Source organism: Neophocaena asiaeorientalis, unplaced genomic scaffold (genome assembly GCF_003031525.2).
Source record: "Neophocaena asiaeorientalis asiaeorientalis breed wild unplaced genomic scaffold, Neophocaena_asiaeorientalis_V1.1 scaffold75, whole genome shotgun sequence".
Lineage (NCBI taxonomy): Eukaryota > Metazoa > Chordata > Mammalia > Artiodactyla > Phocoenidae > Neophocaena > Neophocaena asiaeorientalis.
In genome coordinates this window covers 1,833,358-1,858,979 of record NW_020172719.1, presented here as the reverse complement: position 1 = coordinate 1,858,979, position 25,622 = coordinate 1,833,358, and the positions used below count along the sequence as shown (strand labels likewise).

Below are 25,622 nucleotides of genomic sequence, written 5' to 3'. Positions count from 1 at the left end.
ACATACTCATACTGTCTGCGCACAGTCGTACCATGTGGTCTACACTGCCTGAGCACCTCCTCCAGGAAGCCCGCAGATCCTATACACCCAGCAGCCTGGACTGAGCTGGCCCCTGAGGCCCCTCCGCCTACGCCTTACACACTCACTCATCTCCTAGATATTTATCACCGCCCCTCGTCCAGGCTACCTCTCCCACCTCTGCCCGGGCTCAGTCACACTCCCCACTCCCCTCAGCTTCCTCCTGCCCATCAGCCTCCTCTATGCACCGTGGGGTCAGGGCTCCCATCTCCCCACCAAGGCCTTCACAACCCTGCCACCAACTCAATCCAAGACCTCAGGCAAACTGACAGCCCCCCTGGCACCTCAGTTTCCTCATCTGGCACTAGCTGGTCTCCAAGAAGCCTGGTGTGAGCAGCTGTACCACGGGAGTGTTCCTCAAGCCACCACTAGAGGGAGCCTCTTGTCCACAGAGCAGGAGACAACCCTTGGTGCCTCAGTTTCCTCATCTGGCACCAGCTGGTCTCCAAGAAGCCTGGTGTGAGCAGCTGTACCATTGGAGTGTCCCTCAAGCCACCACTAGAGGGAGCCTCTTGTCCAGAGAGCAGGAGACAAGGCCCTTATGAGCAGAAGGGACCTCCGCCTCCACCCCGCCCTAGGCACCGCCCAGGGCTCTCACTCAGGGCTGGGGTGTTGGGTGCTGCTACGTGCACCCTCAAGGGCTCAGAGTACAACAGAGGGGACAGCATTCCCAGGGCCACACAGCTCTTCAGGGCAGTGCTGGCCTCTGGGCCCCTGTTGTGCTCTTATGGGCAGGACCTTGCCTGCCCACCTGGTTCTGGGAGGGGCCAGGCCTCGGAACACCTGCCCTCTCCTGGTCAGGCCCTGTTGGGGTGAGGCAGGAGGCTGTGCGAGCAATGGCAGGTGCCTGGCAGGCCCGTTCTCTGAGGCTCGGTTTCTGCCTCTCTGAAATGGGGATCACCACAGTTCCCGCCTCGTGAGGTGGCTGAGGAAGCAGTGAGGCTGCAGGTGCTGGGGCCTGCCTGTCAGCTCCACGAGGCCCAGGAACCCCAGCACAGAGGCCTTTCCCAGCGCACTCCACGCCGGAGCTGAGGCTCCCAGGGCCCTGCCAGCTCCGCAACCCCAGCCGGCTGCCTGTCCTGCCCCGGCTTCTCTCTGGCCCTTTATGCGGCCAGGGGTCCTGCCTTCCCTTGAGGATCACCTCTCCTGCCTCTTGGAGCAACGGCCAGGCCTGTGCCTGGGTCAGGCATATGTGGAGGTGGGCCTGGCATCTCCACTTGCTGGGTGACCTTGGGCAAATCCCGCCACCTCTCCGAGCCTCATTTCCTGCACCCTGTAGGGCTGGCGCCTACGTGGGTGGGTCTGTGATGCAGCTCCTGGCCCTCAGCGTGCAGGCGTGACGATCTGGGACACCCCGTGTGGGTGTCCGCCCTCCCCAGGCTTCGGCCTGCGCCATCCTGCCTGCCCCTGGAGGACCCACCTGCGTGATGCAGGCGCCCGTGAAGGCCACGATCACGGCCACCACGTTGACCGTCAGCTGGAACTGCAGGAATTTGGAGATGCTGTCGTAGACATTGCGGCCCCACATCACCGCCTTGACGATGCTGCTGAAGTTGTCGTCCGTCAGGATGATGTCCGAGGCCTCCTTGGCCACATCCGTGCCTGCGATGCCCTGTGGGGATGGGGACAGAAGCCTGGGTGGGGTGACCGGAGAGGCGAGCAGCGCTAGCGACACTGTCCTCACCCCTACACCAGCCCCTGCACACACCCACCCACCCCGCACCGCCAGGCCACACGAGGCATGCATGTGCATGCACACGCATGCACACCACAGCCCTGCTCCTCACAGACCCAGCCCTGAGGCCAACGGTCTGCCTTCAGGAAGGGGGGCGCTCCACTCCCTCCCCTTCCCTCCCCTCCCTCCCTCCCCCAGACCCATCGCTACAGGAAGCCCCCTCTACCCTTCCAGGGAGACCCGGAGACCAGGCCGAGCCTCAAGAGTGCTGGGAGCATCAGGTGGATGGAGGGTGGGTGGAGTGTGCACTGGGGGTGCTGCACTCCCTGCAGGAGGCTGTGTGGTCCATGCTCCCCTAACCCCTTGCCTGCGGGCTCCTGCCGGACGCTGCCCCGGGCCCCCGCGAGCTCCTACCATGGCAAAGCCCACATCGGCCTTCTTGAGCGCGGGCCCATCGTTGGTGCCGTCCCCCGTCACGGCCACCACCTGCCGCTGCTCCGTGTGTGTGCTGTCGATGATGCCTGTGAGTGGGGTGAGCATGTACTGAGGGCCCTGGGACTCCCAGCGGGGCGGGGACAGCCTCCTCTCTGGCCCCTGCCCTGCCACCCCCTCCCGTCGAGCTTCTTCCCAGCACCTGCAGGGGACGTGGCGCCCCTGAGTCCGGGGCCGGCTGCGGCCCGCTGTGGTCCGGGCCTGTCACCTCTCCAGCATCCTCTTTGCTTTCTGCAGCCCGTGGCCACAGGGGCCGCCACCCTGGCCGGACGCACCTCCGCTCTGCCTATACCCCACAGGCCCCTCTGCCCTCCTGGGACACCAGGGTTTGGCCGGGGGGCCTACTCTCTGCTCCCTCAGCACCGTCTGCCTGGGGGTGGGGCGGGCGGTGTCAGTCACACCCAAGGAGGCCTGGGCTCTGCCATTTGCCAAGGACTGCTCTCCAGACATTCATCCTCAGTAAAACCTTCAGCAAATAACAGAGCGAACAGATGACACACGGCCCCTGTCACTGCTCTGGGGCCAGTAGAAAAGGATGCGTGACAGAAGTCGTCACTGGGTGTGTGTGGAGTTTGCGGGGTCCCAAGCAGAGACATCCATGGCAGGACAGAAACTCGGGTGTCAACCTTGATACATCCCTGTCCCTTTCCGCACATCAGATGCATCACTGCGCCTGCGGGTCCTACAGCCCTGAAGCCCCACTGGGATCCTTATCCTCCTCTCCACCACCCGACATGCAGCGCCTCCACTCCCCCCTCCCTAACACCAGGCTTTTTTTTTGCGTTATGCAGGCCTCTCACTGCTGTGGCCTCTCCCGTTGTGGAGCACAGGCTCTGGACGCGCAGGCTCAGTGGCCATGGCTCATGGGGCCCAGCCGCTCCGCGGCATGTGGGATCTTCCCAGACCAGGGCACAAACCCGTGTCCCCTGCGTCGGCAGGCGGACTCTCAACCACTGCGCCACCAGGGAAGCCCTCCCCTCCAATCTTCATAGCAGCCCCAGGGCCTTTCTCTCTGACACCTGAGTCTGAACCGGGCTCCCAGCACCAGCTGAGAGTCATACTCTCACTGCCCTCAGCCTCAGGATGACGCCGAGTTCTCGGCTCTACCCACTTGGTCCTCCGTGGTCACACCCCGCCCATTCTCTGATCTCTTCCCCCAGCCACCCCCAGCCTGTGCTTCTGCCACGGGAACGGCTCTCCGTCCCATGCAGCTGGCCACCTGCCTGTCTTTGCACAGGCTCTTCCCTGGGCCAGCCGTCCCGTCACCCAGTCACCCGGTCTCAGCCCGGCTACTGCTTTCCCTGGGAAGCCTTTGTGACACCCTGAGGACCCCCGCCCACCCTAATCAGGTCCCTTTTGCTCCCACATGTGTGTCCTGCAATTGGCAAACCGCAGCAGGCTCTGGAAGGAGGGAATGAGTTCCCTGACCTGGGACACTGTACCCCCAGACTCTGTCTCCCCGCAGCTCCCTGCAAGGGTCAAAGCTCCACCCTCTTCAAGGTCTGGCTTCAGGACGTGTGCACCGGAAGTCCTCCTGGCCGCTCCCCCAAGCTGTTCTGCTGCCCCGGATTATGCAATCTCTGTGCACTTGGCATTTGAGGCCTTCACCCCCCCTGTTCCCTGGGCCCTCCTGGGTGCTTCTCCGAGGCAAGGAGGGGGCCAGTTTTCCCCTGTGGCTCCCCAGGCTGGCCCAGCTCTCCTACAGCTCCCGATAGAGGGGGGAGCTGCAAGAGCTCCTTCCCCCAGACCTCTTTCCTCCACCGCCAGTGCTGACAAGCCCCGCAGTGCATGGTCCCCAGGGACCTCCCTGTGGCCGACTCCTATGGTTCCTGTCCTATCACTGGACCTCTCAGCAGCTATTCACACCGTGGACCACGCCTTTCCCCTCAGCAGGCCTCCTTCCTCGGCCTGCTTGTCCCCCGACCCCTCTGGCTGCCTCTTCTTGGTGACAGACCCGCTGACAGGTCTCAGCCTCTGCTCACCGCTCAGGTGGGAGGTTCCTGGGTCCAGCAGCTCCTCTGCTTACCCCACTCGTCACACCTCACCTATGTCTTCATGGGGGGCCAGCTCTCTCTCCTGAGCCCTGACTCCATGGACATCTCCACTTGGATGTCAGAGGGCCTCCAGCTCAGCCTCCTAAAGCAAGCGCATCAGTTTCCCCTCAAATTGGTCCCTTGTGCGACCCCTGACACCTAGCTGCGCCCTTGTAAACTGTGCAGCAGGCTCTCAAGCAGGTATAGACTGAGCAATCCTGGACTCCCCTCTCCCCCATCCCTCCACCCCATCTGAACAATCGCCGGGCCCAGGCCCCTCCTGCCCACAAAGAGTTCTCAGACCCGTCCCCTTCAGTGCGCCTGCACTGTCACCACCCCTGCCCGGGTGTCACCGCTCACAGCTGGACAGTCCTGGTGGGCCCTCTGCTTCCAGGCCACTCTCCACACAGCGGCAGGGAGGGCGCTTTCCCCTTCAAGACCCTCCCTCGGCTCCCCACCTGGGCTAACTGTGCAGGTCACAGCTTGGCGTTCAAGGCCCTATGTGATCTGATGCTGGCACCCCCTTCTCTGGCCTCCTCCTCTTGTGTCTCTCTCTCTCTCTCTCTCTCTCTCTGTCTCTCTCTCTCTCTCTCTCTCTCTCTCTCTCTCTCTCTCTCTCTCGCTTGAGGCTCCAGCCCAGCCAACTGAACTTCTTTCAAGTCCTTGAAAGTGCCTGGAAATCTCTGCCTCTGGGCTTTCACAGTGTAGTTCCCTGTCCTGCCTGAAACACAGGCCCTTCCCCCTGGCTCCCCATCCCACCTTCCACGGCCTGCAATATGACACCCTCCCCAGCTCGAGTTAGAGGCCAGCAGAGGGCCCAGATCACCCTTCTCTCCCACCAGTGCAGCCTGTAGCTCTAGTAGGGAAACCACCTATTCAATGTCTGCTGGATAAAACCTGGACCATAAATTCCAAGACGGGAGGACCACGTTGGCCAAGACCTGGGCCTGGCACATACTAGATCCTCAGTAAACATTTATCAAGAGAATGAGCGAATGAATGAGTGCATGATTGAACAGGAACTGGGGATGGGTTGGGGGTGGTCTCCTGCTTGGGTATCTGTGGTTCTGGGGCTTTGTGTTTCTGTTCCAAGGCCAGATCTGCCTTCCTTAATGTCTTTGGGTAGCACCTTTAGGAGAGGAATCCAAGATGCCCTAGGGATGACCTCAGCCAGAAACCTTCCCCCTACGGCCATTTTACAGATGGAAAAATTGAGCCCTGGTGCTGGGCAATTGCCCAAGGTCACAGAGCAGGGCAGGGGCAGAGTCTGGATTTAAACCCAGGCCTATGGGACTCTGAAAGTGCCCAGCACCTGACCAGCTAGATGAGCTCAGCGAGGGGTGTGCCCTCTCCCTGGAGGGACTCAGGGAAGAAGGACACTGGGTTTTGGCTCATTTCTCAGATTGCTATTCCCACGACAGCCCATTCCCGGCATCCTGGTTACACATGTCAGATAGCATCCTTAGAGAACAGGCAGACCAAGGGTCTCAAACTCACAAGTTCTGGGGCCCGACTGAGAACATAAGTAAATGAAATGGGCGGAGTGTCAGACAGCAGTGGTTAAGACGGCATCAAATGGGAGCAAGCAGGGTCTGTATAAAGTCATTCAGCTTGAACATTGAAAAAGACACACCACCCAAATAAACTCGTCTGTGGGCCCCTTTCAGCCCTCAGGCCATGAGTTTTGGCCCCTGGATACGCAATCCCATTGCTGCCCATGGGAGGTGGGGCCCAGGGAGCAGATTCGCCGCCTCCTTATTTCACTGTGGCCCTTAGCGGCCTCCCAGGGCGTCCCCAGGTGCGGGGAGCCCCAGGCAGGAGCCCCTCCCATCCTGGAAAGAAGCTGAAGGCACCAGGACAGGAAGGCCCGGGGAGGCCCGGCGCCCGGGCCTCAGAGCTGCCCGTGCCCGCCCAAGTCTTACCTTTGACCAGGGTATGCTTGTCCGTGGGGGAGGAGCGAGCCAGCACCCGCAGCTTTGGCCAGATCTTGTCGATTCGTTCCTGCTCAATCTGGAGAGGGATGGGGGAGGGGCGGGTTGGTGGGGCGGGGAGAGAAACTGAGGCCCAGAGAAGGGAGGGGACTTGCCTCGATCACTGGGCTCTGAGTGGCACACTGGCTGGCTGCTGGAGCTTCATGCATGTCCGTGCCTCCCAGCTCCCCATCCAAAGCCCTGCCCTCTGAGGACCCTCTGCACTGGGCCACATACCTCCCCTTTCTCGTTGCGGATTCTCCGGTTGAACTCCTTGCCCTCAAGGCACAGGAAGTCCTCCCCAGGATGGATGATGCCACACTTGATGGCAATGGCCCGGGCTGTGTTGATATTGTCACCGGTGACCATGCGGACAGTGATGCCTGCTCGCTGGCACTTGCGGATGGCTTCTGGGACCTGGGCGGGAGGGCATGTGCCATGGAGTGGACATCGTCTCGTGCAGTCCCTCCCTGCCCTCACGGATTCCAGAGTGAGCCCTGCTCACAGGCAACGCCACTGTAAGGGGCCTAGATGACCAGGAGGTACTGATGGCACACAGACCATCTCCTCCTTTCCTGTTGCTGTGGTAGGCATTGTTAATCGATCACAGCACCCTCTGATGAAACCCTGATGTGGTCTCACAATTCTTTTCTGCAGTGTCCCAGACAGCCACCGCCTATCACCCATGATACTGCATCCTAAGATGAAACCATTGGCTATCCTGACTTGGACAAGGACTTTGAGAAAGACCACAGTAAACATCCTCTTGGATATGGCCCCAGGCAAGAGTACAGAACACTCCACTGCTGAACAGGATCATGTCCCTGCTTCATCAACATGCACATTTCCTGCAAACTCAATGATGAATATGTTTGTGTGTTTTCAGTTTTTTGCCAGGGGGGCAGGCAGGGGAAGGACATTGCATTTTAGGATAATTTATTTATATAATGTGACATTGGCTTAGAATAAATGTGAATGATTAGGCTTTGTGTAAAACATGACATCTCCCTGCGAGAGTAAGGGCTGCCTACTGCCCTCTTTGTAATAATAGACTGACATCTGGGCCATTTAGGCCATAGCTGATTCACTTTGTTATACAGCAGAAACTAACACACCATTGTAAAGTAATTATACTCCAACAAAGATGTTAAAACAAAACAAAAAAAACCAGCCTGGAGCTGCCATGGCCCTTCACACACAGCACAGATCAACTGAACAAGCGATTCTCACCCAGTGACAAATAACAAAATAATAAGGCAATATTTGCTGTGAAATGTCCTTCAGTGGGAGAGGACACGTCAAGGGCAGAAAATCCAGTTGTACTAAAAGTACTTTAGAATCTCAGACCTGGTGGGAAGGGGGGCCTGAATCCGACTCTCCTCTTCCACATCCTGGGGTCTGAGAACTCACTTCCACCCCGACCCTGACAAGTCACTGCTGAGAGAGTTTAAAGGCGTCACGGGCTGAATTGTGTTGTTTCCCTGCCCCCTCCCTCCCCCACCCCAGAAAGCTCTTCACACCCAGTACCTCAGAATGTGACCTTCCTTGGAGACAGGCTCTTTATAGAGGTAATCAAGTTAAGATGAGGCCATTAGGGTGGGCCTGCATCCAATGTGACTCGTGTCCTCATAAAGAGGGGAAATCTGGACAGAAACACACACACACAGGGAAGACATCATCATGGGAAGAGGCAGGGAGAGATCTGGGCGATGCTGCTACATGCTAGCAGTGCTGAAGACTGCCAGCTTGTCACCGGAAGCTGGGGGAGAGGCCCGCGGCCGAGCCTCCCTCACAACCCTCAGAAGGAACCAACCCTGCCGACACCTCGATCTCAGACCTCCAGCCTCCAGAACCAGGAGACAACGCAATTCCGCTGTTGGTGGTACTCTGTAATGGCAGCCCTAGCAAAGAGTGCAAAGAGTTAGAACGCTGGTCCAAAACCTGACTGCGGACAACTTATGCCCACTGGTCCCTTTCTGCACTCAGGAATTTTAAGAACAAGAACTGACACTGAAAGTATCTTGCCTCTATCCACACCCCGTCCACACCACCATCTCAAGCAGAGGTCACTGCCCAGTCCCTTCCCAGTCTCCCTGCCTCTGGCCCCGCCTCTTCCATCTTGCCCCTACCCTGACCACCAGCTACCTGCCCCAGGTTTAGCCTGTGTGCCACTCCCTTTCTGGGCCTCCACCCTGCCGCTGATAGAGAAAATCCCAACTCCTGAGCACGGCCATCCTGGGGCGGAGTGAGAAACAAATGCCGGGCACAGGCAGGGCCTAGGTCAAGGTTAGGGGAGGCCCCTCCAGCTCCCCGAGTTCTCTAACAGGCCGGCTCTGTGGTGGCAGGTAGTGATCTCCCTGTTGTTGAAGGGCTGGAGCGGGGCGAGCTGATCATGGGCCTCCTCTCAGTGTATTTCCAGAGTCTGGGGAGGAGCCTTCTGGGGCCCACTCAGGGATTGGGGCCACGTGAGCAAGGCTTCTGCCTCGTGCCATGGCGGCTGCTCACATAACCAAACGTGACCTCCTTTTATAGAGCCGGAGGGAGTGGGGATGTGGAAGGTCCAAGATCCCGTTTACATAATTTATCGATGTCCTCACAATGGCTGTAACCTGGCTGCAGCCCCCTGCTGTCTCCTGGCCCAGGGGACAGGAAAGAGCCGCTGTTCTTTTGGGAACACACACCTCATCTGGCTTCTGCCCTGAAAGGAATAATTTAGGTTATGCTTGTTTAAAAGATGCTTGGGGTTGGAAGGGACTCTGGGTCATGACTCTGACCCTCTGCTCGTTGCCTAGATCTCCTCCCACGCATCCCTGACAGATGGTCAGAGAGCCTCTACTTACTTGCCTCTGTTGACAAGGTGCTCATCCCCTCTACGGTTGACTGCTCTAAGGTAGAACAAGTCTATTGTATCCTTTCACATAATCTTTCTGTTTTTAAAAAATTAATTTATTTTTGGCTGCGTTGGGCCTTCATTGCTGCGTGCAGGCTTTCCCTAGTTGTGGTGAGCGTGGGCTACTCTTCGTTGCAGTGCGCGGGCTTCTCATTGTGCTGGCCTCTCTTGTTGCGGGGCACAGGCTCTAGGTGCGTGGGCTTCAGTAGTTGTGGCACGCGGGCTCAGGAGTTGGGGCACGTGGGCTCTAGACTGCAGGCTCAGTAGTTGTGGCTCACGGGTTTAGTTGCTCCGCGGCATGTGGGATCTTCCCGGACCAGGGCTCGAACCCATGTCCCCTGCATTGGCAGGCGGATTCTTAACCACTGCACCACCAGGGAAGCCCCCCTTTCACATAATCGTTCTTTTTTCGGATAAGAGAGCAGTTACTTTGGGTCAGACCCATTCTCTTGTACAGAGACAGGGTCTTTGGTAAAGATGTGTACAAAGAGTTCTGGGAGCACAGCGGAGCACACTGTTACTTTAGAAGGAAGTGTGTGGGGAGAAGAAATCTGTGGGAGCTTCCTGGAGGAGGGGATACTTGATCTGCTTCTTTTCAGCCAACACTAACTGAGGCTCTGATGCCTGGCACTGTGCCCATGCTGGGGCTGCAGAGATGACCAGTTCATTGTGGTCCTGGCTGCAGACAACTGTCCCATGAGGTACACAGAGAAGGGGAGGGTACTGCAGACACTGCTGCGGGTGATCTGGGTGGCTGAGGCCAGGGGAAGATGTGGGGTAAGGGCCGGTGGCCTTGGAGCTGGAGAGGGGCTTCAGGTCCAAAGGTGTGGGAGTCAGGGCCTTGTTCCTTCAGGCCTGGGAGGCATGGCAAGTTCTGAACTGGGAGTGAGGTGATGGGTGCCATGTTTTAGGAAGACTTCTGTTTTCAAGACTGTCTCAGGAAGCTGAAATCTGCCTGCTTGGAATCCCTACCCTCTGGGCTTCCACTGAACAAGCCAGACTGGGAAAAAAGGAGGAGGCTAATTTTTATGGTCCGCACACTTTACTCCGTGCAGTGGAAGTGTCTCTGCCCTGTGGAGAGAGGGCTCAGGGGCCAAAAGGCTGCGCTGGGCTTTGCCCTGGGCTCCCACCTAAGCCTTGGTTTCCTCATCTGTAAAATGGAGTGATAGCCTCCGTCCTTCACGGAGGCTGGAGAATTCTGTGACAGCAGCAAAGGTCACCAAGCTCAGGGCCAGCACATGTTGGTGATGTGTGGGTGGAGAAGGCTGGCAAGATGCTTGACCCCGGGCTCCCTTGTTTGCTCTTTCCGCTTCAGGGTGGGTACAGGGACACACAGGAAGGATACAGATGCAGGGTGTGCGATGGGGGTGCAGCGGGCATCTAGAGCGCTTGGAGGCGCAGGTGTCTGGGGCGGTGGGATGGGCTGGGCTCCCCACCATGACCCTTGGATCAGGTATATTAAGGGCCTGTGACCTGCCTTGAAGGTGTGGGGGGGGATTCAGGACAGATCTGGAAACACCGGAGGAGCCTCCCCTGGCCACCAAGAGTTACCCCACTTCCTTTACAGGCAGTGGGCCTCGTGCAGGGTAGGTGCTTGGTCAACGTGGGTCACTGTGAAACACCTTTGTGCTTAAGTCCCTCGAAGCCTGACCCGGGTGAATGGATTTGGACGGGCACATGCAAACCCTCTACAGTTTGGCTCCAAGCTCCCTTCCCAGCCTTTTCTCTCATAAACCCAGCTAGGGTTTTCACTAGTCCCCAAACACATAGCATCCCTCTCCACCTCTGTGCTTTTGCCTGTGCTGTCCCCTCTGCCTGGGATGCCCTCTCTCCCTGGGATGCCCTCTCTCCCTGAATCTCTGTGTCACAAATCTTTCCCATCTTGCACATGAAATGCTCTCTGTTCAGCAAGCTATCCTTGGTCCCTCCAACCCAGTGGGACACCTCCTGCAGCTGCTCAGCCCTTCCTTTTATCGCTTCACTCACTCATTTATGCAACGACCAGCTATGGAACATCTAACCGTTCCGGGCAGGGAGGGTGCAGAGAGGATGAAGACCTGAGCCCCAGAGGCATTGATCTGGTTGAAATGTGCTTTCCCCATAGATAAAATAGCTGTAAAAAAAGATTCCTTCTTTTGCTAAAATTATCCTAGATATTTCTCACTGAGGAAAACCAGCCAGGAAATGGGTGCTTCCTGTTTTCATTAAATAAAGGCTTTTAAACATCTGTTGTTTGTGGCGACAGCAGTTGTCTGTGACTTCGAGGGTTCCAAACACCCCCGGATAACCCGGCAAATCCCAGGCCGCTGCTCTCCTGATGGCTTCATCCTCACTGGCTTCCATCAGACTTGGAAAATGCACCACTGTAGCATCTTGGGGGAGGGGGGACTTGCAACCCTGTTTTTATCTGTTCTGTCCTTTGTCTTCTCAAGGGAGGAAGGGAACAGGAGCTTCTTTCCCTTGACAGATGGGGAAACTAAGGGAGGGAGGCCGAGTTTCTTTTCCTGCAGCAAATGAATCTGACCAGGCTTGCGGGACCCTAGAGGCAGTCTGGGTGGGGATTTTTTTCTCTGGCCGGCCTCACGGTTGTCCTGGCAACATACACACACATGCTCACCAGAGGCAGGGACCCTCTCCAAAGGTCACCCGAGAAACTGGTGACTGTGGCTGCCTCGGAGGTGGTCACTGGGGTCTGGTGGTGGCATGGGGGGCTACTTCACCCTGTTTGTGCTATCGAACCTTTTGAATTTGGCGATGATATATCACCAAGCCTAAAAAAAACAAACAAATCAAAAACCATACCTGCCTGTCTCCTGAGGCTCTGCGTCCACCCCCACCCCATGGGAGATGCTGAGTCAACAGGTCAGAGCTTTAATACTTTCTTTTGTTTTTCTTTTTTTCCCTGTGCCACGCAGCACGCGGGGATCTTAGTTCCCTGAGCAGGGATAGAACCCATGCCCCCTGCAGTGGAAGCCCGGAGTCCTAACCACTGGACTGCCAGGGAAGTCCCTGAGCTTTCATACTTTCAGGCAGCATCACCAGTAACTCCACTGTGCCCCTCACTTGTTGACGTCCAACTTTCTTATTGTTCAGGTGGAAAAACTGAGGCCCGGGGCAGTGATACACCGGAGGTCTTCTGTGAAGGAGCGGCAGGGGCGGGATGAGAACCCATGTCCCTAGACTGCTGTGTCCCTCCAGTATGTCCCTGCCCTCCAACACAGTCACAGCTTCCAAATCCACATCCCAGGGTGAGCCCAGGGGAGAGAGAAGGTCACCCACAGGGATGTGTTGACGGAGGGAAGCAAAGAAAGGCATGAGAGTAAGCCTCCCAGGCAGCTGGCTCAGAACCTTAGAGCTGGATGGGACCTGAGGGGCCCCCAGGCCGACCACCCATTTTACAGATGAGGGGACTGAGGCACAGAGAGGAGAAGTGGCTTGTTAGTGGCAGAGCTGGGGTTGGAACCAGGCCCCCTTTCTCTGACATAGGCTGAACGTGTTCCCAGCCCTGCTGTTTTAGGCTTGGGGTGGGAGTGAGGAGGCATGTGTGTGTGTGTGTGTGTGTGTGTGTGTGCATGTGTGTAGAATACTATTATTGTCCCTAGTCTTCAGATGAGGAAATGGAGGCTCAGAGAGGTTATGTAACTGGCCCAAGGTCACACAGCTCATAATGCCACGGGACTCAAAATCCCAGGTCTATCTGATGCCCGAACTCACACTTTTGACCCCTCTCCCTGCTGCCTAAATGTGAAAGTCCACGTCTGTGACCTTCAAGTTTCACTTAGTCTTTGGAATGCAGAGTCTTAAAACAGCGGGGCCAGGAGCTTGGAGGGCATCTTGCCTGCTCCCTTTCACTTGAAAGAAGGGGACATGGAGGCTCCAGGAGGAGCAGGGAACAGCCAGGGGCCCCAGAGGATGGTGTCAGGGTAAGCGGGGGACACTGAAGTTGCCCTTGGTGGAGGAAGGCGGCCCTGAGACAGGCTGGGACCTGGGACCGTTTGCTGCAGTGCTTGCACCTGGACAGACGTCTCCTCGAGCAACGACATACAAAGAAACTATAAGCGACCAAAAATAACCGCGTGCATGCCCATTTGGGGCAAATTATAGAGAACAAGATACAAAAAAGACCAAAAGAACGCAACTGCCACTTCACAAGAGTCGGGAGCAAAAGCAGGGTACTGGGCATGCCCCCTGCACACAGCACCACCTAAGGGGTGGGCAGACCACCTAAGCCCCCCCTTCGGCCCGACCCCTGGACACACCTCTACCGTCACCCCACAGAAGGAGCCAAGAGCAAAGGAACCTGTTACTTGTTCTCACTCCCCCCTGCTGCAGCAGGAGCCCCAGTAAAGCCTTGCCTGAATTTCTTGTATGGCCTCCTATCAATTTCTATTGATTAAGGGGGCCAAGAATCCTGGTCAGAAACAGTCCCAAGGGGCAGCATCACCAAATCCCACTGCCGAGGCCAATCTGGGCCCGGCAGCATTAGTCCTCGAGGAAGAGGAGGCCAGCCCCTCCTGTGCCTTGCCTCCCGGGCTCCCAGGGTGAGCTCGCTCGCTCTGCCTGCCCACAGCAGCATTTCGGAGATTTGAGGCAGCTCTCTCCTCTTCCCACACCCTCTTCCCAGCCTGGGCAGCTCGACCGACCACGCACGTCCCATCCTTCCCCAACCCTGCAAATTGCCGGCACTGAATTCTTGGCTTTCCCCCCAGATGCAGATTCAGCTAAAGGAGACTGAAGACCCACTGTCATCTGAGCACCCCAGTAGGCGCACATACTACATCACTTTTCTCGATCTTTACGAGGAGGGGGTGCTGTCACCCGCCCCTTCCCTTCTGCTTGAGAATTTGACCTTTGGTTAACTTTCCAGCTCTGTTCCCCTGGAAACCTGATAGAGGCAGACTGCCCGCTGCATCACTAGGGAAAACTAACTGGTAAACTTGGTCTGGATGGGGAGAACTCTAAATGCTGATGGGGATGCCCACATTTGGGGTCTTCTTGAGTGTGGTAACCTTTGTTATTGGGTGTCTCCTTTGCAGGGACCCTTGAATCTGGGCCTATGGGTTTGGACAGGAGATCCTGGCTCCTCTGAGGCTTCTAGGGCAGGGCAGCCTTCACGGTAGAGAAACGCCGGCTGGCAGGCTGTGGGTTGCACACCATGTCCCAAGCAGGTAAGTGTGGCTACGCTAGCCTTAAGAGCCTGAATGTTTAGGAGTAGGTACAGAGAAGACCCCGTGGGCCTTGCAGGGAAACTGAGGCTTAGAGGGGTGAGGCGACATACTCCAGGTCACCCAGCAGGCTGGACGCCCAGCTTCAACCCCTTCCCCAAGCTCCACGGCGGGGCACCTGCCTCGGGCCGCACGGGGTCCTCGATGCCCACCACGCAGATACAGGTGAGGTCGTTGAGGATGTCATTCTCGTTGTCCCAGTCGGGCTCCGGGCTGCCGGGTAAGTCGCGGTAAGCCACGCAGATGGTGCGGAGCCCGTCGCAGGCCATGGGCTCAATCACCTTCTTCACCATCTCATCCCGGTCGCGGGGCCGGAAGACCCGGGGCTCACCCGCCCCGTTGAGGATTTTGCAGCACCTGGGGGAGGTGGGAGGGGGCCGGGTAAGGTCCAGCCAAGGGCCCAAAGACCCTCCCTCCGATGGGCTCGGAGCTCACCCCCACCTCCCCAGTGACGGACGTCCCACTGGCCGTGGTTGGTCATCCAGGGCTCGTCCAGACCATCTCCCATAATGCTTCAGGGGTGGTCCTGGCCCCTGGGCCCCAGGCAGGGATGAAATCAGGACCAGCCAAAAAGAAACCAGGTGGCCTTGTTGTAATATCTGCCCCAGGCCATTTCAGCAAGAGCAGATCTACTTTGCTCTGTTTCATCTTCACAAGATTTCATCTGAAAAAAATAGTTCCACAGCGAAAATGGTTTTCAGAGGGCATGAAACCTCCGCTAGTGGTTCCTGACCCTGCCTGCGCCATCAGGATGGCTTGGGAAAGCACTGAATAAACCCCGCCGACACACACACACTGCGGGCCCCACACCAGAGGTTCCAATTCAGTTTGTTGGGGGCGAGTCCAGGAATCAGTGTTTTTTTTTTAAAGCTCCCTGGGGCGATTCTATGTGTGACCAGGGTTGAGTCCCCCTCAAGGTACAAATGGGTAAACTGGGGCCCAGAGAGGGGGGCTGACTTGCTTAGTTCTCCAGGCTTACTTCTGGCACCTGGAGTCAGAGGACACCTGCTCAGAGTGAAAAGTCACGCCGCCTACCAACTCCACGCTCAGGGGAGTGACGTGAGGGGCTCTGACAGGGATAATGGGAAGAACTTCCTGATGAGCCAGTGACTTAGGGAGGGGAAGAGGGAGGACTCCCTGCAGAAACCTTTAAGAGGAAACAGTAGCAAATTCTTACTTCTTGAGCACGATCTCCGAAGCGCCCTTGCTGTACATGCGGAAGCTCTCGTCGGGCAGCTTGATTACGGTGCTCATGGACTTGCGCACGGAGTTGAAGGTGTAGACCTTGTACAGCTTCTCCTCCGGCATCTGGCTGCGCACAGACTCGTAGTCCTGCTTCAGGTCCAGCACGAAGCCCAGCAGGCCGCACTCTGTTTTGTTGCCCACCTGCTTGGGCAGGGCGCCCTCCTTCTCCGGGGGCTGCGGGGAGAGGAGGGGTGCTCACCGGGCTGCCGCTTGCCTGTGGGTGGGGCCACCCCTCCCCCCAACCTCAGGCTTCTGCGTCCCAGACCCAATCCGGGCTCTGTTTGAAGGGAATTAAGCAAGATCAGCTGTTTAAAAATTATGAACTATGTCAAACATAAACCTGTGACCGAATGATAAAAAAATTTGCGCACAGACCCTCCAGTTCTGGAGAACCTTAGTTCTACGCCATGTTTGCTTCAGATTTTTCTTTTTTAAGAAGTAAAGCCTAACAGATAAAGTTGAACCCCCCATGTACCCCTCCGTATCTGCATAACGCACCCCTTGTCCCAGAAAGAAACTCTAACTTAAATTTGGCATTAATCCTTGCCCTGTGTGTTTTAACTTTTTATTTCGAGATAGTGCTAGTTTCACAGGCAATAAGAAATAACACAGAGAGATGTCATACATCCTTCATCCCGTTTCCCCCAGTGCTCACTTCCTGTATGACTGTAGCACAATGTCACAACCAAGATGTTGACACTGATACAATCTAACCCGCTGGATTCAGATTTCACCAGTTTTAGTGTACTCCTGTGTGTGCGTGCGTGTGTGTATGTGTGTGTGTTTAGTTCTGAGCAACGGCATCACATGTAGATTCCTGTGACAACCGTCATCAAGACACACAACAGTTTATCACAGCACTCCCTGTGCCACCCTTATGTGACTGCAGTCACCTCCCTCCCTTCCCCGTCCCTGCCCCTGGCAACCACTAAGCTGTTCTCCAGCCCCATGATTCTGTCATTTTGAGCATGTTATATAAATGGAATCATACAGTATGTAACCTTCGGAGACGGGCTTCTTTTCACTCAGCACAATCCCCTGGCAATGCAGACAAGCTGTTGCATGTGTCAGGAGCGTGTTCCTTTTCATGACTGGGTAGTATTCTGTGCTCTGGATGCAATGTCCCTTGTGACTTCAGTTGAGGTTGAACCAAATGCAGCTGCTATTTTGGTACGTCACAATGGCCAACCATTGGCAATTTCATGTAGTTTGACCTAACGTACATATGTGCAGCACTGTTTTGCATGTTGAAAACGTCATGTAAGGAGGCTGTACATATTCTTCCGTAGCTTGCTTCACTCATGGAACGTTCAATTTTTGAGAGTCATCCCCATTCACAGCGTTAGTTCGTTTCTTTTTAACTGGACACCACAGCCCCTGCCCTGAGCCTCAGTCAAACCACCGACCACATCTCCCCAGCGCCTCTCACTTCTTCGTGCGGCTGCCCGAACACGAGCTGTTTCATGCCTCTGTGCCTTCACCCCTGCTTCCTCCTTCCCTGCCAGGCAAACTCCTCCTTGCCCTTTAAGGATCAGCACAGATATTTCCTTGTCTTTGAAAATTGCTTTGTGGGTTTGTCACCCCGAGTAGGAGTTGCTGTATTCTTTCCCCCCTGGGTTCTCGGGGCAGCACAGAGCCCGGCACACAGTAGGCATTTACTCATTGTTTGCTGGATGGCTCAACGCAGGCCAGTCTGGGGTGCGGGAGGCACAGGCGAATAGGTAAGAACGAGACACCTCCACGTGGGCGCTAATGGTGGGACTGGCAGGCGGCTGAGGGAAGTTCATAAGGCAGGTAAACTCACCTCCCATGGGCAGCCGCCACATGTGCATATACACACTCAGACCACTGGTATACAATTAACCTGCAGCGACTCAGGTGGAGCTGGCTTTGGGAGTGGTAAAAGCCACCACGGATAAACCCAAAGACCAGAGAGATACTGAAGAGGAATAATACCTGTGAGCATTCTGTGTCCCCCGACACCGCCATGAGTGGCCCTTTGTGGGTCTCAGACCAGCCTTGCACAGGAACCCTTCGTGTTGTTCCAAAGAGCAGCAGGCAAGAAGAAGACGGAGTCTAGAAGATGCTGCATGGACTGGCTGTGCGGGGGGCAGGATGGCAATAGGATATGTCCCTGGCCAACTGCCCCATCCACAGTTAGGACTCGGGCCCTGGGAGCAGACCCGAGCCCTGTCGGGTCATGGGCATTGACCTAGGCGTACATACCCTTAGACCCTAAGCTCTTGTCCTCAGTTTCCCCATCTGTAAAATGGAGAGGCTCTAGCAGATGATTTCTAGCTGAGAGAAAAATCAACCCACTCCTTCAAGTGGATGGTGGATGGCGGTGAAGGATGGTAGAACAAGGCAGAGCTGCAGGTCCCTCAGAGGGGGTCTGGGGGCCACGGGTCAAGCCTTAGAACACCCTCCCTGCTCCATGCCATGTTCAATTATGTCCAGGCATCATGGGCCTTGGAAGCCTCCCCACACCCAAGCTCTTCAGTGGGATTTGATCTGGAAGCAGAGGAATCTGACAGTTTCCCCTTTCTGATGTTTGGGAAAAGAAATTCAAAGTACGCCCCTTAGTCTCTGCAGTATGCAGTTATGTTGTGTTTTTAAAATTTATATATTTATTTACTTATCATTTTTTTTTACAATTTTATAATTAACCTTCTGGTGATTTCCAGGGTTTTATGTATCTTCCACAACAGTTTTTTCCCCTCCACTGATGAAAGAAGATGATGACATGGAAGACTGAAATAAAAATGCCTAATTACTCATTCGCCCAAGAGAGCTAAGCAGTTATGCCTGTGAAACAGGCAGCATTTCATTACCCTCTGTGAGATATTTTAATTTTCCCCTAAAAGGATTTCAAACAATCTATGGTTGCAAATGGCAGAGCTGCCTCCTCCGTAATTCAATTTGTTACCATGAACTTGAGCTCTAAAATCGCCTGCGTGCATTATTAAGAAGCAGGGACTGGCGCCTTTTTTCTTTTGGCTTTTTTTATCTTGACAAACCCAGAGGTTTTACTATTGCTGTAGACTCTCCATGAGTCTTGCTCTCCAGGGCTCTAATTCTGTAAGGGAGTTAAGGCGTTGGTTTTGAGGGGCAGGAAGCAGGCTGGGGGGGAAGTGATTTGCTCCTCATCACAGACCTGCAGGGGGGCAGGCCTGGGGCTACCCCCAATTCCCCTGATTCCTAGTGCCACACCGTATCCAGCGCATTTCCCTGTATGGGCACTAAGCCCTTTGGGAGTGCTGGGTGCAGCTATGGGTGTAACTTTGAGAGGACAATTCATGCTCCTGTTTTGGGATGCTTGGGGGTCACTAGAGCTAAGACCAAGGAATGACGACTTGAAGAGTGACAAGTTATAAATAACATCTGCAAAAATGAGATGAAAAGGAACATAGCTGGCAGGTACTGCCTCACACTCATGAGGATGGCCATTATCCAAAACAAAACAGAAAACAAGTGCTGGCGAGGATGTGGAGGAATTGGAACCCTTGTGCACTGTTGGTGGGAATGTAAGATGGTGCAGCTACCGTGGAAACCAGTGTGGAGGTTCCTCAAAAAACTGCACATAGAATGACCATATGATCCAGCAATTTTACTTCTGGGTATACACCCAAAGGAACTGAAAGCAAGAGACCTGAGAAGATATTTGTACACCCGTGTCCACAGCAGGATTATTCACAGTAGCAAACAGGTGGACGCAACCCAAGTGTCCACTGACAGATGAAGAGATAAGCAAAATGTGATCTACACATACAGTGGAATATTATTCAGCCTTAAAAAGGAAGGAAATTCTGACGCATGTTACAACATGGATGAACCTTGAGGACATTATGCTAAGTGAAATAAGCCAGACAAAAAAGGACAGATACTGTGTGATTCCACTTACACGAGGTCCCTTGAGTGGTCAAATTGATAGACACAGAAAGTAGAAGGGTGGGCGCCAGGGGCTGGGGGAGGTGGGGAGGAGTTAGTGTCTGATGGGGACAGAGCTGCACTTGGGGAAGTTGAAACGTTCTGGAGATGGGTGGTGGTGATGGTTGTACAATGTGAATGTACTTGATGACACTGAACTAACTGTACACTACAATGGCTAAGATGATAAATTTTAAGTTATGTGTGTTTTACTACAATATTAAAAGATCCTCAACACCCCGTCCTCCCTGTGCCCCCAAACGCGGCAACCACGGCACGGTGATTCGCGGCAACTCCCATAGGATGCCGACTGTGGGAGCGCATTAGAAATGACTTTTTGCTTGATGGCTGTCTCTGGTGGCCTAGCCCCCTCCCCCTCCCCCCTTGAGGACAGGCACTGGCAGACGAGCCTCCCCCGACGCCCAGATGGACCACCAGGCAGCCTCGGCAGCTGCAGCAGTGACTTCGCTAGCTCTTTACCAAGCTCTGCACGTGCGTCCTCGGTTGCGTCCTCATGGCTCCCTAGGGGTCGGGCTGTTGTTATTCCCATGTGCACAGGGAGGCCTGGAGAAACCAGGTCACACAGCTAGTAAGTGGCCGAGCTAGGATTTGACCCCAGCGGTTCTCAGCTCTGAGCCCACACAGCACACGCCCTGCCTCTCTTCACTAGCATTTGAGATGGTTGTTTAACTAGGTAACTGGTGGGTGATTGGTTTAGAGCCCATGGTCGGGGGTGGGGGGGGAGGGCGGTCTTGCTTATCTCTACTTCCCACTCGGGGTAATTAATGAATATGCATTGAATGGATAAACGAATAATGTGGTGTCTGTGGGTGTGGAGAGCTGCTGATGGGAGGCCAGCTGGGATGGGATTTTGTCAGAATTTTGGCCTCCGGAATTGTCTGTCATCTGAGGGTCTGCCTCCCCAGGAGCCTCTCAGGTGCTGGGCCTCGAGGAGCAGCAGGGGGCAGAATCGTGGACTTTCCCCAGAGACTGCAAAGGCTTAGGGCGGGGTGTGTGTCCTGAACAGCTGGGGCAGGCTGAAACGCCCTGGGGAGACACACGATGGAGAGCAGGTTTCCTAGGGACCTTCCCGAGCTTGCCAATGCACTGTGCATGTGTGTGCGTGTGTGTGTGCTGTGTGTGGTGTGTGCATGGGGCGTGTGTGTGTATATTTGTGCATATACCTGTGTGATCTGTGTGTAGAGTATGTGTGTGGTGAGTGTGTGTGCTGTGTGTGCGTGTGGGTGTGTGTGCTGTGTGTGGTGTGTTCATGGGCCGTGTGTGTGTATATTTGTGCATATACCTGTGTGATCTGTGTGTAGAGTATGTGTGTGGTGAGTGTGTGTGCTGTGTGTGCGTGTGGGTGTGTGTGCTGTGTGTGGTGTGTTCATGGGCCGTGTGTGTGTATATTTGTGCATATACCTGTGTGATCTGTGTGTAGAGTATGTGTGTGGTGAGTGTGTGTGCTGTGTGTGCGTGTGGGTGTGTGTGCTGTGTGTGGTGTGTTCATGGGCCGTGTGTGTGTATATTTGTGCATATACCTGTGTGATCTGTGTGTAGAGTATGTGTGTGGTGAGTGTGTGTGCTGTGTGTGCGTGTGGGTGTGTGTGCTGTGTGTGGTGTGTTCATGGGCCGTGTGTGTGTATATTTGTGCATATACCTGTGTGATCTGTGTGTAGAGTATGTGTGTGGTGAGTGTGTGTGCTGTGTGTGCGTGTGGGTGTGTGTGCTGTGTGTGGTGTGTTCATGGGCCGTGTGTGTGTATATTTGTGCATATACCTGTGTGATCTGTGTGTAGAGTATGTGTGTGGTGAGTGTGTGTGCTGTGTGTGCGTGTGGGTGTGTGTGCTGTGTGTGGTGTGTTCATGGGCCGTGTGTGTGTATATTTGTGCATATACCTGTGTGATCTGTGTGTAGAGTATGTGTGTGGTGAGTGTGTGTGCTGTGTGTGCGTGTGGGTGTGTGTGCTGTGTGTGGTGTGTTCATGGGCCGTGTGTGTGTATATTTGTGCATATACCTGTGTGATCTGTGTGTAGAGTATGTGTGTGGTGAGTGTGTGTGCTGTGTGTGCGTGTGGGTGTGTGTGCTGTGTGTGGTGTGTTCATGGGCCGTGTGTGTGTATATTTGTGCATATACCTGTGTGATCTGTGTGTAGAGTATGTGTGTGGTGAGTGTATGTGCTGTGTGTGCGTGTGTGTGTGTGTGTGCTGTGTGTGGTGTGTTCATGGGCCGTGTGTGTGTATATTTGTGCATATACCTGTGTGATCTGTGTGTAGAGGATGGGGGTGGTGGGTGTGTTGTGCTGTGTGTGGTGTGTGCATGGGGCGTGTGTGTGTATATTTGTGCAAATACCTGTGTGATCTGTGTGTAGAGTATGTGTGTGGTGAGTGTGCTGTGTGTGCATGTGTGTGTGGTATAATGTGTGTGTGGTGTGTGCACTGGGCGTGTGTGTGTATATTTGTGCATATACCTGTGTGATCTGTGTGTAGAGTATGTGTGTGGTGAGTGTGCTGGGTGTGCATGTGTGTGTGGTATAATGTGTGTGTGGTGTGTGCACTGGGCGTGTGTGTGTATATTTGTGCATATCCCTGTGTGATCTGTGTGTAGAGTATGTGTGTGGTGAGTGTGCTGGGTGTGCATGTGTGTGTGGTATAATGTGTGTGTGGTGTGTGCACTGGGCGTGTGTGTGTATATTTGTGCATATCCCTGTGTGATCTGTGTGTAGAGTATGTGTGTGGTGAGTGTGCTGGGTGTGCATGTGTGTGTGGTATAATGTGTGTGTGGTGTGTGCACTGGGCGTGTGTGTGTATATTTGTGCATATCCCTGTGTGATCTGTGTGTAGAGTATGTGTGTGGTGAGTGTGCTGGGTGTGCATGTGTGTGTGGTATAATGTGTGTGTGGTGTGTGCACTGGGCGTGTGTGTGTATATTTGTGCATATCCCTGTGTGATCTGTGTGTAGAGTATGTGTGTGGTGAGTGTGCTGGGTGTGCATGTGTGTGTGGTATAATGTGTGTGTGGTGTGTGCACTGGGCGTGTGTGTGTATATTTGTGCATATCCCTGTGTGATCTGTGTGTAGAGTATGTGTGTGGTGAGTGTGCTGGGTGTGCATGTGTGTGTGGTATAATGTGTGTGTGGTGTGTGCACTGGGCGTGTGTGTGTATATTTGTGCATATCCCTGTGTGATCTGTGTGTAGAGTATGTGTGTGGTGAGTGTGCTGGGTGTGCATGTGTGTGTGGTATAATGTGTGTGTGGTGTGTGCACTGGGCGTGTGTGTGTATATTTGTGCATATCCCTGTGTGATCTGTGTGTAGAGTATGTGTGTGGTGAGTGTGCTGGGTGTGCATGTGTGTGTGGTATAATGTGTGTGTGGTGTGTGCACTGGGCGTGTGTGTGTATATTTGTGCATATCCCTGTGTGATCTGTGTGTAGAGTATGTGTGTGGTGAGTGTGCTGGGTGTGCATGTGTGTGTGGTATAATGTGTGTGTGGTGTGTGCACTGGGCGTGTGTGTGTATATTTGTGCATATCCCTGTGTGATCTGTGTGTAGAGTATGTGTGTGGTGAGTGTGCTGGGTGTGCATGTGTGTGTGGTATAATGTGTGTGTGGTGTGTGCACTGGGCGTGTGTGTGTATATTTGTGCATATCCCTGTGTGATCTGTGTGTAGAGTATGTGTGTGGTGAGTGTGCTGGGTGTGCATGTGTGTGTGGTATAATGTGTGTGTGGTGTGTGCACTGGGCGTGTGTGTGTATATTTGTGCATATCCCTGTGTGATCTGTGTGTAGAGTATGTGTGTGGTGAGTGTGCTGGGTGTGCATGTGTGTGTGGTATAATGTGTGTGTGGTGTGTGCACTGGGCGTGTGTGTGTATATTTGTGCATATCCCTGTGTGATCTGTGTGTAGAGTATGTGTGTGGTGAGTGTGCTGGGTGTGCATGTGTGTGTGGTATAATGTGTGTGTGGTGTGTGCACTGGGCGTGTGTGTGTATATTTGTGCATATCCCTGTGTGATCTGTGTGTAGAGTATGTGTGTGGTGAGTGTGCTGGGTGTGCATGTGTGTGTGGTATAATGTGTGTGTGGTGTGTGCACTGGGCGTGTGTGTGTATATTTGTGCATATCCCTGTGTGATCTGTGTGTAGAGTATGTGTGTGGTGAGTGTGCTGGGTGTGCATGTGTGTGTGGTATAATGTGTGTGTGGTGTGTGCACTGGGCGTGTGTGTGTATATTTGTGCATATCCCTGTGTGATCTGTGTGTAGAGTATGTGTGTGGTGAGTGTGCTGGGTGTGCATGTGTGTGTGGTATAATGTGTGTGTGGTGTGTGCACTGGGCGTGTGTGTGTATATTTGTGCATATCCCTGTGTGATCTGTGTGTAGAGTATGTGTGTGGTGAGTGTGCTGGGTGTGCATGTGTGTGTGGTATAATGTGTGTGTGGTGTGTGCACTGGGCGTGTGTGTGTATATTTGTGCATATCCCTGTGTGATCTGTGTGTAGAGTATGTGTGTGGTGAGTGTGCTGGGTGTGCATGTGTGTGTGGTATAATGTGTGTGTGGTGTGTGCACTGGGCGTGTGTGTGTATATTTGTGCATATCCCTGTGTGATCTGTGTGTAGAGTATGTGTGTGGTGAGTGTGCTGGGTGTGCATGTGTGTGTGGTATAATGTGTGTGTGGTGTGTGCACTGGGCGTGTGTGTGTATATTTGTGCATATCCCTGTGTGATCTGTGTGTAGAGTATGTGTGTGGTGAGTGTGCTGGGTGTGCATGTGTGTGTGGTATAATGTGTGTGTGGTGTGTGCACTGGGCGTGTGTGTGTATATTTGTGCATATCCCTGTGTGATCTGTGTGTAGAGTATGTGTGTGGTGAGTGTGCTGGGTGTGCATGTGTGTGTGGTATAATGTGTGTGTGGTGTGTGCACTGGGCGTGTGTGTGTATATTTGTGCATATCCCTGTGTGATCTGTGTGTAGAGTATGTGTGTGGTGAGTGTGTGTGCTGTGTGTGCATGTGTGTGCTGTGTGTGGTGTGTTCATGGGGCGTGTGTGTATATTTGTGCATATACCTGTGTGATCTGTGTGTAGAGTATGTGTGTGGTGAGTGTGTGTGCTGTGTGTGTGTGTGTGTGTGTGTGGTAGGCGCCTGTGGTGTGTGTTTTGTGTCACGTGCACAGGGTGAGAAGGTGGGATATAGGGATTAACAGTGCTGTTAAAAATCAGAATTCCCCATTCAGGGTTATGTGCTTTAAACTGTTCTCCTAGGGATAGTGTTTGCAAAAACAAACAAACAAATAAAACCAAACAGAACCAAAACAGCTGCTGAATCCAACACAAAGGCCCCTGTCGCTTCACGGGACAGAGCGAAGGGCCGCCCCACCTCCCCATCTTAATGCCCTGCTAAGCCAATTCCAGGGGCTTCTGTGCCCTCTGGAGCCCCTGTCTTGGCCAGAGCCCCTCGCAGAGCTGGCTTGACTCAGGGGGTTTGAGGTTCATTGGAATATTTAGTTGCACCCTGGGTTTGGAGCCAGATCTGAGTTCAAGGGCTGACTGCTTCCTAGAGTCACCTCCCCACTCTCCCCTCCTCTCAGGAGCTCTAGGTCTATGATTTGTGAGAAATACCATCGAGCCTGCCTTTGGGGGTCATGGGGGCTGTCTGTGGATGAAGCCACCTCAGTTTGGGAACGGGGTAGACTGAAGACCCGGAGTTTCTAACTAGGTGAAGTGTGGCTCATTTATTCGGGAACACCATCCTTCCAGGCAGATCCTCCCTGCTCCTTCTTCCAGAACCACTTCAGGGACTCCAAGGAGATTTGTTTTTCTTTCAGTAGTTCATGTTTCCAGAACATACGCCATAAACTTCCAACAATTCGGCTCCACGAGTGCCCATCTTCATTTTAATAATTCAAATATTAACTGTAGTGTCAACCTACGTTAAAAGAGTTCTCATAAAATATAAACTGAAAGTCCGCTTGGGTGGTTTCAGCACACAGAATAAACGTGGGTGGAAAAGGAGAATGTTTTCCCAAGAAAGCTCCGTGCCTCTAAAGTCTGAGGAGGAGCTATTTCCATTTGAAAGCTCAGCTGCAGCTCAAGA

At 54.2% G+C, this 25,622-nt stretch overlaps 1 protein-coding gene across 7 annotated transcripts in view; it reads right to left on the bottom strand.

Moving 5' to 3' along the window:
- ATP2B2 (ATPase plasma membrane Ca2+ transporting 2) overlaps window positions 1-25,622 on the bottom strand; it is a 192,693-nt gene that overhangs the window by 16,097 nt on the left and 150,974 nt on the right. For all 7 annotated transcript variants that reach the window (XM_024740200.1, XM_024740197.1, XM_024740193.1 and 4 more), the window contains 6 exons: window positions 15,541-15,782; window positions 14,486-14,720; window positions 6,486-6,665; window positions 6,201-6,288; window positions 2,168-2,274; window positions 1,499-1,690 (listed from right to left, as the gene is read on the bottom strand). In XM_024740200.1, coding sequence (XP_024595968.1) covers window positions 1,499-1,690; window positions 2,168-2,274; window positions 6,201-6,288; window positions 6,486-6,665; window positions 14,486-14,720; window positions 15,541-15,782 — 1,044 coding nt within the window. The remainder of the gene's footprint in view (window positions 1-1,498; window positions 1,691-2,167; window positions 2,275-6,200; window positions 6,289-6,485; window positions 6,666-14,485; window positions 14,721-15,540; window positions 15,783-25,622) is intronic.